The sequence below is a fragment of the Polypterus senegalus genome, chromosome 1, assembly GCF_016835505.1.
Source record: "Polypterus senegalus isolate Bchr_013 chromosome 1, ASM1683550v1, whole genome shotgun sequence".
In the NCBI taxonomy this organism is placed as follows: domain Eukaryota; kingdom Metazoa; phylum Chordata; class Cladistia; order Polypteriformes; family Polypteridae; genus Polypterus; species Polypterus senegalus.
The window spans coordinates 247,950,581-247,962,687 of NC_053154.1; the positions used below are offsets into that span (position 1 = coordinate 247,950,581).

At 36.8% G+C, this 12,107-nt stretch overlaps 1 protein-coding gene across 1 annotated transcript in view; it reads left to right on the forward strand.

Annotated features, from left to right (window-relative positions):
• The first annotated feature begins 320 nt into the window (after positions 1-320).
• The window catches only part of ipmkb (inositol polyphosphate multikinase b), a 53,690-nt gene continuing 41,903 nt past the window's right edge, over positions 321-12,107 (forward strand). Inside the window, exon 1 of the mRNA XM_039771633.1 lies at positions 321-1,268. Within this exon, the coding sequence (XP_039627567.1) occupies positions 1,073-1,268 (196 nt within the window). The 5' untranslated portion in view covers positions 321-1,072. The remainder of the gene's footprint in view (positions 1,269-12,107) is intronic.

A 12,107-nucleotide genomic window follows, 5' to 3' on the forward strand; every position in this document is an offset into this window, starting at 1 on the left:
TTATTTTTTAGAACTGAAATAAAAATCCTATCATTTCACCCTGTAATAAACTATTTAAAAGTAAGGCATCATGCAACCAATGTAAACCCAATCAGTTTAAGACATCATGCAACCAATGTAAACTCAATCAGTTTTGCGTTTCTTAGGGCTGTCCAAGCTAAACATTAAGACTTTGCATACGTCTTGCACAACACTTTTACGAAGCCCTCTGTTGCGCCGTTCGGCTCACTCATTACGACAGTAAGGGAAACAGTGATACGGCTTCTGGCTTCAGAGGGTGGCTACGTGAAGAGGCGGGGCTTTACGACACTGGTGGAAGTTCCGGAAGTGTTGCTGATACTAAGTGGGAGAAAGTCATATGTAATATCTTGCATTGACTGGAAATTTGTGGAAAGAGCAGAAACGCTGTAAATTCTGGAGCAGCCGCGGATGTAACATCTTTGCGAAATGCTAAGATTCAGATTTAAAGCCAGCATATTGCGTAGCGGAGTTTAAAAATGGTATTTGTTTTAACTGGAAAGAAACGAAACACTAACGCCATCGATAGGATTAAATATCGCAGTAGCGCGATTACTGGATAATATCTATGAATTTCGTTGCAGCGGGAAAGCGAACATAATTCTTAATTTTAATGTTAATCTTACTCATCTGAGACGGAATGTAATTTCGTAATGCACTGCATCTCATATTACCATTATTTCGGGTACAGAGCGGGTGTTGCAACAAGAAGACTATATAGGTACTGACGTTGCGTGGCGACAAAGTGGGATGTGGCCGGACTGGATTTCGTGTAGGTGTGTAAAATGTAAGTGTCATTTAAGTTGTGAAGCTGAGAGGGGACTTTGTCACACTGCTGTGACGTTGTGCCGGCAGACTAGCAAGTGAATGATTACCAGGATGAACAAGCCCTTTGGCGATCCTGTGACTCGAGGTGCACGCGCGTCACCGGGCATTTAAAACGGGAAGAAGGGGAGGGGGGGATTTAAAAAATTATACATTAATATATACAGGAGAAGCACATCATCTGAAGGAACTTTTATTTTAACATCTGCTTTCGCAAAGAAGTACCAATATGACCACCACGCATCCCATTAACGACTCGTCGCGAGCCCTGGGAAGACTGGAAATAAGCCATCAAGTTGTCAGCTGCGAGAAAGACGGTGAAAATGAAACGCGGAAAAGCCAGGAAGCCTCTCGGAAGCGCCTGAATGGATGTGTGCCCCTCTCTCATCAAGTGGCCGGACACAAGTACGGAGTGGATAAAGTAGGTTAGTAGCCAGCAGCCGTCACCCTCCCTGCTGCACGTAACGAAGGTATTCTTCTAATTACGGAGATGCCTCTTGCTAGCGCTTGTGCAGCTATTGATTTGCTTTGCAAACTTTGCCCAGTTGGTAACTAATCACACAAACTTGTGTGTATATGCTTAGATTCAGAGTCTTATTTAATGTCTTTCATAGAACGTTTTCTCATGTACATATAATATTTGTGAGTTTTGAGGCACAGGTAGCTTGAGTGTCTTTTGGTGGGTTCACACAGTGCATTTAGTTTTGAGACTTGAGCGAGCACTGAATCACAGTTCTTGCTGAGGTGACTTTTCCTTCTGTTAGTTACTAAGAACCACTGTGGGTAATATTCTCTATTGACTTTGGAGTTGCTTTAAACGAAAGTTCATAGTCCAGTGATAATGGTGCCCATGACTCACTAGGCAGAGTATGCCCACTCCCCTCTGATAATAATAATTCAGTATTGTATTCATCACTAGTGGACAGGGCACTAATTGGTGGGTGGGGTGGCTCCTTAGGCTCTTTTATAGAGCATCACATATTTTTAGATTCAAGGAGTGTCTTCAAAATTAATGTTGGTATTCACATAGTATCATTTGCAACTATCAAATGATAAAAATGTCGGAGTTTACCTGCCACCCTTAGTGACCAAGTACGTATATACTTTAGTTGTTATGGTGAAGACTAGACATTTGTAATTAAGTGATTGCTAGGTATACTTATAGCAAGATCAGAATAAGTGTTGACTTTACTTGATTCTGTAATGGTAAAAGGGATATGGTAATGCTATGGTGTTTGGTGCTTTGTTTGCAAGACATGAGTTATTACAAGATAATGGAAACATTTTAATATTTCACAGAGGTTTCTGTTGACTTAATAGGTAGGGTTGGTACTTTGTTTTTACAGTTCATTGTCTTGGTAAGCTGCTAGAAGCAGTACAGAAGTATGGATTTTTCTGTGCTGCTTGACTTTGTAAAATTCGCCCAAATAGTTTTTTGCAAATAATTTTATAATCTTCTAATCATCTGGATATTTTCAGAGTGCATCACAGAGTTGGGCAAGGACCAACTTTGAATGAGACACCACCACATTTCTGAACGTGATTACAAGCATTGGCTCATTTGTAAAGTCAGTCTGCACAGGTCAGGGTTATTGGAGAAAACTGTAATATCTAGAGATAACCAGGGAGAATGCACACTCCCATTTGGACAGTGAAAAGACTAGGCGTTGCCTATGGAACAGGCTAGGCTAGGCGTGGTCTCTGAATTGGCCTTGTCCCTGGTGCTTCCATGGTTGGGTTCTGGTCACTGCAACCTTGAACTTGATCATGCACGTTCAGTGGTACATACATGGCAATTTTAATCTAAGAATAACAATCCTTAATTGTCACTAGCTTCTCAAAGTGCCCTACTTCACGTGAGCTGAATTATTCTGGTGCATGGGTTGAACAAACTGTGTTGTTGACAGATTTATTGGCCAAACTTTTAATGCATTTTTCAATTTATGCCTTTAAAAGGAGTGTTTACTGAATTATAATTTTGTGTACCTTTAATGCATTCATATGTACCTGGCAGTTTATAACATATTTGTGTAGGGTGTTTCAACATGGATTCATATGGCTTATAAGTAGTGATACACCAAAATGAAAATTTTAGAAGTTTTAGAATCCACTGGGCAGAATACCAAATAACTTTTTTCTAATTATTTTTTGCGCATTGTTTTTATGCCATTGCTCAAGGTCTTAATGAAATAAGTTTTACATTTTTGTTTTTAAATAAAACTGAATTATAAAACTGCAAGTTGATAAAAACTTATTGTATTATTATTGAACAACAACAACAACTTTTATTTATATAGCACATTTTCATGCAAGAAAAAATGTAGCTCAAAGTGCTTTACAAAATGAAGAATAGAAAAATAGAAGACACAATAAAAAATAAAAATAAATCAACATTAATTAACATAGAATAAGAGTAAGGTCCGATGGCCAGGGTGGACAGAAAAAACAAAAAAAACTCCAGACGGCTGGAGAAAAAATAAAATCTGTAGGGATTCCAGACCAAGAGACCGCCCAGTCCACTCTGGGCAATCTACCTAACATAAATCAAACAGTCCTCTTTGTATTTAGGGTTTTCATGGAAGGACTTGATGATGATGGTCACGTAGACTTCTGGCTTTCAGTCCATCAATGTTGGTGCATCATGATGCTTTGAGTAGGTGGTGGTGGTGCAGGCCGCCACCACAAAGAAACCGGAAAAAGAAAACAGAAGAGATTGTTGGGGTCAGTACGGATTTTAGAGCCACCATGAATAGTTATTATGATGAATTGAACATAGAGTATCAGGATTAAGTTAAAGTGAAATTAGGAGAAAGCCATGTTAAAGTAATGTGTTTTTAGCAGTTTTTTAAAGTGCTCCACTGTATCAGCCTGGTGAATTCCTATTGGCAGGCTTTTCCAGATTTTAGGTGCATAACAGCAGAAGGCCGCCTCACCACTTCTTTTAAGTTTAGCTTTTGGAATTCTAAGGAGACACTCATTTGAGGATCTAAGGTTACGATTTGGAATATAGGGTGTCAGACATTCCGATATATAAGATGGAGCGAGATTATTTAAGGCTTTATAAACCATAAGCAGAATTTTAAAGTCAATCCTGAATGACACAGGTAACCAGTGTAGTGACATCAAAACTGGAGAAATGTGTTCAGATTTTCTTTTCCTAGTTAGGATTCTAGCAGCTGCATTCTGCACTCATTGCAAATGATTTATGTCTTTTTTGGGTAGTCCTGAGAGGAGTGCGTTACAGTAATCTAGTCGACTGAAAACAAAAGCGTGAATTAATTTCTCAGCATCTTTCAATGATATAAGAGGTCTAACTTTTGCTATGTTTCTTAAGTGAAAAAATGCTGTCCTAGTGGTCTGATTAATATGCGATTTAAAATTCAGATTACAGTCAACAGTTACCCCTAAGTTTTTTACTTCCGTCTTAACTTTTAATCCTAGTGCATCAAGTTTATTTCTGATAACCTCATTGAATCCATTAATACCAATTACTAAAATTTCAGTTTTCTCGTTATTTAGTTTGAGAAAATTACTATTCATCCATTCAGAAATACCAGTAAGACAGTAAGACATTGTATTAGTGAATCGAGAGAGTCGGTGTCATCAGGTGCTATTGATAAGTACAGCTGTGTGTCATCAGCATAGCTGTGGTAGCTCACGTTGTAACCTGAGATAATCTGACCTAACGGAAGCATATAGATTGAGAAGAGCAGCAGACCCAGGATAGAGCCTTGTGGCACACCATATTGGATATCATGTGTCTTTGAGTTGTAATTACCACAACTCACAAAGAATTTTCTCCCTGCCAGGTAGGATTCAAACCAATTTAAGACACTGCCAGAGAGGCCCACCCATTGACTAAGGTGATTTCTAAGAATATTGTGATCAGTGGTGTCAAATGCGGCACTCAGATCTAAGAGGATGAGAACAGATAAATGGCCTCTGTCCACAAATCATTTACTACTTTAACGAGTGCAGTTTCTGTGCTGTGATTTGTTCTGAAACCCGACTGAAATTTATCAAGAATAGCATGTTTATTGAGGTGGTCATTTAATTGCAAAATGACTGCCTTCTCTAGAATTTTACTTAAGAAGGGCAGGTTAGAGATGGGTCTAAAATTTTCAAAAGCAGAGGGGTCAAGATTATTTTTCTTAAGTAGGGGTTTAACTACAGCAGTCTTAAGACAGTCTGGGAAGACCCCCGTATCTAATGACAAATTTACTATGTCAAGAGTATTTTCATTTAGCACGCCTGATACTTCTTTGAAAAATCTTGTTGGTATTGGGTCAAGGACGCAGGTGAAGGGTTTCAGTTGAGAGATTATTTAATTTAAATCAGGAAAATCTATCCTGGTGAAAGAATTTAATTTGTTTATAATGGAGTACCGGGGCTTTGGAGGTTCTGCAATGTTGGGGAGATATACTATGTTATCTCTAATATCATTAATTTTTTGATTGAAAAATACAGCAATGTTCTCACAGGTTTCACTGGAAGTATTCTGGGGGCATTCTTTTGTGTTACCTGGGTTTATCAGATGATCAGTTGTAGAAAATTAGACTCTGGATTACTAGCATTGTTATTTATAATCAGAGAAATAGCAGCGCCTCTCAAGACGGACTGTGTTATTGTATTCTGTTATTTTAACCATCAATATCTCATAATGGATAGTTAATTTAGTTTTCCTCCATTTACGCTCAGCTCTACAACATGTTCTTTTTAAATCAAACACTCTTTGGGTCTTCCATGGAATAACAATGCTAGAAGATTTTTTAACTGTCTTTTCAGGTGCAACTATGTCAACAGCAGCTCTTACTTTAGAATTAAAGTTTTCCACTTTACTATTTACATTATCCTCGCTATTATAGTTGGCACTATAAACGGACTGATTGCTTGAAGGTAGTCTTTTCAAATAGACATAGTTTTAAAAAGCTAAAATCAAAGTAGACACAAATGTACAAGTACAATAGAAATACAATATGAAAAGAGTAAGCTGTGTCTATTTGTTGTCTGACAGGTCATATATGATCCTCACTGTTTGTCGAACTCAACTTGTGTACACAGAGTTCTTTTGGTATGATCCCTTTTTCTTCTTCCTTCCTTTGTCCATTTGCTTTTGCTTTTGTAAAAGCATTGCAGTTTCTTGCAATGTGTCATGACTGTGGGAGTTCCTTGTTTTGAACCAGCCTAGTACAGTCCTTCGTAGATGATGTTCATACTCTCCACAATACAGTGTACGTGATGTATCACCTATTTCCTTTAGAATTGGAAGCAATGTTTGAAAGCATCCTCAATAACCAGTGCAGAAGTGCAATAGAAGAGCACTACATATTCAGTAGACAAAAATCAGTGCATCCCTACATCCATTTCCATTTTGGAACTTATTATTTCTAGAGTTATTTGTAGAGTTATCTTTCACTTGTAAGATTGACAAGCAGTGACACACTCCATTTTAAAAGTTTTACACAAGGTTTCACAATGATTAGTTGGTGTTTGGGTGTGGTCAGAATTGTAAGGTATCTCTAAAATTTTAGTCACGAGAGTTGATTTTTTTAATTTCTAGGTTAGTTAGAACATGGGAAAGTGTAAATATTCTTCATAAAAACAGAACTGTATTCTCTTGATCATCTTATTGTGTTTTTTTTCCAGTATGCACAGAGTAACAATGGATATTTATACTATTATCATTCTGTTTCATTTCCAGAGGAAGTAAATTGCTTGTAATTTAAGGTTGAAAACATTTGAAACAGCATCTCTGTACCATTTTGGTTAATTATTTTCCTGACGACTACCTATATTTTTAAAGTGATATTCAGCATAACCTCTAATAAATGAATAAATTTAATGTGTATATATTCTCCATCAATAAACATCCATTGAAGTATCTGTAATAGAGATTACTTATTGATGCACTGATTTATTAATAAAATGGATAGGCCTGATTTGCTTCTGTGATTTTTCTTTTTCAGTGTGGTTTGAAGAATGAGACAGCAACACATATATTTGATCAAGTGTTAAAATAGATTCATGTGCCTTATTTTCATCTTTGTTGAAACATAAAATCTGGCATTACTCATGTACAATATATTGTTGTGAAGGACAACAGCAGAAGCATACTGGTTTTACTCAGCACTGGGTTCTGCTGGGACAGGATGACCCAGTATGTTGAAAACCTCCCAAGCTTCTGGTGTGTCTTCATCGTACTGTCACAGGTTATCTGCAGCAGCTTAGGCTCCTCACCTGGAGGTTTAAATTAATCATGGAATCTGCTCTTTCAAACTTAAATAGATTTCTCACTCACCTCTTTTCTCACAAAATAATTAATTTTTTATCTGGAATAAGTGTGTAATAAATGCCATGGTGCATTGAAGTGTCTTTCAGTAAACTGCATCAAACTAACAAGTATTCATATGAGCATCTGATTCCTCGGTATGTTTTATCATTGTGTTTAACATAGTAAAGACAAATGGGTGTTATTTGTATTTTCCATATTTTAGTTGACTTAATAAAGGCAATTAATTTGTCCATATTTTCCAAAAAAAGTGATGTCTTTTTTTATAGATTCAAGTTAGAGTTTTGGCAATATGTGAGAGGCTTAGGAGTCAACTTTTATCAGTGAATAAGTTAGCCAGAGGACACTCTTTTACTTGAAAGAATATGTGTATTATATTTCTTGATACACTCTGCCTGTACTGTAGTCTTTACCCTTCAACGGCTACTGCACATCTGATTGAGAAGAGCAAGTGCAGGTTTTCTGACCACATTTTGGAACACAGGACCCCAAAAATGTGTTGGTTGAGGGTGCTGCCTTTTTTACATCACTTTGTTTGGCTCAGACGGCATGTGTTTCAAAGCCAGGGCTTCATAGTGAGTAAAGCAGTGAGTCCAAGCTACTTCCAGATTTGCTGCCTCCTTAATCCTTTTCATAATGCTTCTGTTGTTCCCTGACATGTTGGCTACCCCGTGGTCACTCATTATGCTTTGCAGCTTGACCAGTCTAGCCTGCATTTTACCAGAGTTATTTAAATCCTCAAAAATCTGTGCTCATGACATGCTGGTAAGTAATATCAAACAGCCGTGAAGGTCCTCGTGCAACTGTCTCACCCAGACATGCTAAACATATTTAAAGAAATCAGCAAGCAATGCAGTGTTTGTGTTTTTATCCATTTATATCGCAAAATGTCCTGCTGATTTTGTGCAAGATAAAATCTGTTGCTCCAACTTCTGAGCAGTGTTGCTAATCTAATGAGACACCATGTAATTGCTCATTGGAACTTGTCTCATTTATTTTTTTTCCTTTTATCTGCAAACTTTTTGTCTAAGATGCTTTTTACCATGTCTGCTGCTAAAGGCAGAATTAATCCCTCTGCAATAGTGTATGCAGCTTTCTGCTTAGCTGCACTGGAACAAGAAATATAGGAGGCTAACTGCAGTTTGTCATTGAAATTAAGATTTCTGCTGAGCTCCTGAGATGTCATTTCAAGTCTTTCTTTGAAAAATGGACAGTGGCTTGTGTTTCAGACAATATGGAGGAGTCAGTAGATGTCTTTCTAACGTATTTGTTTTTATACTATCATTTGCCAGATTTATGTGACATGTAATATATAAATGGGTATAAATGACAAGCCAAATGTTATTAAATAGTTATGGTAAACTCTAGCTAGTTACCTAACATGGCTGTTCCACTGGAAAGCTAGCAGTCTCAATATCATTGTTGCATTTGTCTGGGCACTTTTTTTTTTTTTTTCTTGTAAAAGAACAATTATTTGTCTTTGGCCTATTTAATTTCTTTTAGATAGATAGATAGATACTTTATTAATCCCAAGGGGAAATTTATTTTCAATAAAGATAAAGTATGAGATTGTTTTACCAAGTCAATTTGTATTGAATTAAATATGCTTGGTTATTTGTGCAGTTATGGCATTCAGTTGCATTTGGTGTTGGGAAAGCCATTGCATAATTTAATGGGCTAAACTGATGATAACATGTTGCAAGAATATACACCACTACGGTTTTTCTTTTTTTTTCTTCATCATGCAAGCCCAGAAAAACATTAGATTAACCTGAATGATACTGTCTCCATGAAAAAAACTACTTTAATTCCTTCCTGACTCACCTAAGGGTAAAAACCAAGGGTTTTATGAGCTTAAAAAATTATATATATAAAATTAAAATGATAGTTTTACTGTAGGTAAAACACAAAAAACACTTGAAGCAGTTAAATATCTTTGGGAACAATTTTTGATTCTACACATTGTCCAGGCCTGTGTGAACAAGCTTAAAAACTAATTTCTGAACACCTTGACATTTAATTTTTAATGCTCACATAGATCCTCAGGGAAGCAAACACTTTTTTTTTTGGTATACTGTATTAATCCCGATGAGGAAGTTCTCTTTTCACATAACCTTTGGGGGTCAGAGCACAGGGTCAGCCATTCTATAGTGCCCCTGGAGTAATTTTCAGGTTAAGGGGTACATATCAACACAAGATAGCATTTTCAAAGCAGTTTAACCCAGTCCAGGGTTGTTAGGGTCTAGAGCATATTCTGGGAACATCGTCCTCAAGGGAACTGCAAGCCCTGGACACAGTCCCAGTCCATCAAAGGGGCCCACTTACACATATTCTTTAACAATTTAGAATAGCCAATTAACCTAACATTTAAGTGTTTGAAGATATGGGAGGAAAACTAGAGCTCCTGAAGAAAAACACAAACCAAAAAGAGAAAATTGTACAGACAATAATGGGTCATGTGATTTGCACCTGATCTGTGAGGTGTCTGTGCCATCCATTGTGCCATCATGTCACTCCCAAGTAAATACAGTATATGAATAAGCATTTCTCACTGTATCGAAAATTGTGCTGCCAACTTAAAGAAAGTTTTCAAACACTGTCACAGCAGAGAAATGTGATAGACCATACAGCACATCAGAGTGTAGCATTTAATAGTGTTTTTATTTGTTATGGTATCCCCCTGCCCCTTTGCAAATACTGATGGGGTACTTTTATTCTGCAGAAAAGTAAATCATAGTTTAATAACTACTACATTTTAGAGTCCCATTTATAATTGTATCTACAGTATATACAAGTCTGGCAAAAGTTTTTTAGCTTAACTGATTAATTGAATGTTAGTGTCAATTGAATGGGAGATGACTAGAAAGCATGCAAGAAAACTACTTGGGTAATCTTAGCTATGGTCTGGATTTGCAATGTTTATAACAGATAGTGGTCCTTTTATTTAGGAACAGAACATAACATAATAACAAAGCACAACCCTGTCAAGCATATAAAAAATAACATAGCAAGTACAATACAGTAGAATGCTCTGAAGACAATCCAGAACTCGACCCCCATTTAAAAATGGGAGGTGTGCAGTTCCTGATAAGTATCTTTAGGGGAGCCTAATGATTTGCTTCACTTACGGTGAGAGGATTGTCATTTATGCTTCTGTTTTTTTGTCATCAAAATTTTCTATAAAATGAGTCATCATCTATGAAATGTTCTGAATATACTTCTGCAATTTGACATTAGTCCATATCTTGCTGCTCTTTGCCAGATATTGTTAGATGCTGAAGTAGTACAAGAAAAAATGGAATTTGAGTGGAGTGTTCAGTTTTTTCTTCCTTATAAAACCTTTGCTACAAATGTTTACATCTATAAGAGCAAAGGATGACTAAAGTTATCAGCACCCATTTTAGTTTTTAATAAATGTTAAGTTCAAATTATATTTACTATTTACTTTTTATTTTGAAATATTGCATATATTATGATATACTCTATGTATCACTCTGTATAAATTAAAAAATGATTGATATGGTCTAAAAGGTAAATAACATGTTATTATGATTTTTCTACGTTTCTTACCAAATTGTAAAATGGATTATTTTTCATGATTTTTATGAATAGATTGTAAAGCAGCAAATTCAGTCACACTTACACCATTAGACAGATTTTACATACTTAATGAAGTTATAGCTCATCATATATTTGAGTCTAAACAGAAGAACAAAAAGCAGATTAATGTGGCCTATTTTTATTTTGCACTTTCCATTGACAAACTATAAAACTAAATATGCATTAAGTTATTTTAAATATTTAGGGAAGGAAGGGTTATCTTTGCTGGTTGAAATCTCTGAAACCCCTAAAAAATAAAAATCTTTTGAGTAGTCACTCAGCCAGTTAGTTAATCAGTCACATGGTGTTTGAGTGTGATTGTGTTTTAAACAGCCATGTGGAGATTTTTATAGTATATAATATCACCTCTCATCAGTTCAAAGCAATTAACCTCCTTAGCATTATGTGTACCTCAGGAAAAACTAGTCAAAAGTTTTTAATTTTTTAACAACAAAAATGTTGTGTAACAGAAACATACAAGTACAAAACAGCAGCATAATTACAGTAGGAAAGATAATGTCTAGTGTCTACTACTGTATTGATGCAGATTCAGTGTATGTGTCAGTCAGTTAGTCATCGTCCAACCCGCTAGGTCCTAACACACGGTCACGGGGGTCTGCTGGAGCCAATCCCAGCCAGCACAGGGTACAAGGCAAGAACAAACCCCGGGCAGGGTGCCAGCCCACCGCAGTTAGTGTATGTGCTTCATGTGAAATGTTTTGAAACAGTCACCAACGCACACAGGTACTATTTGAGAAGATGTCCAAAGATTTTTTTGTAGGATTTTTTTGGTTGCTTGCACGTGACAGGGTAGAATGTCCGTGCCTGACTCGCACAATCGACACCACCTGTTGTGTTATTGTAGTCTAAAACAGTAAAAGGCAAAGTGACTTCCACATTTCCCCTGACACAATCATTGACAGTTGCTGCATTGCGAAGAATGCTTAGGAGGCAAATGTCTGTCTTCGCCTTCCATTTCATCGCAGCCATTTTGCCTTTTTGCCACACAACTACTGCACCATTTTGCAGCTTGACGAGTTCACATGACTGGAGTATTGCAGTGGTTCGGCTGCACAGTACCATATGCATCAGGTTTCCTTTCATACTAAAATGTCAAGCAGTTTAGGTGAGATATAGGATCTGTCTATTGTTATACAGTAAGCTTGGTCAAGCAAAGGGTCTGCCAGCAACATTACAGGTGATGCAGCAACGCTGTATTGACTGTACAGGTACTTGTCATACCATTTGGTCCCCCTGGCAAGGAAAAGTATGAAGTTTCAGATGTATCCAGAGCTTGCTTTGCATAGCATATAGAAATTCTTATTTGTTACAACAACTATATTCTCCACCAGACTATCAATGAAAAATTGTAAGT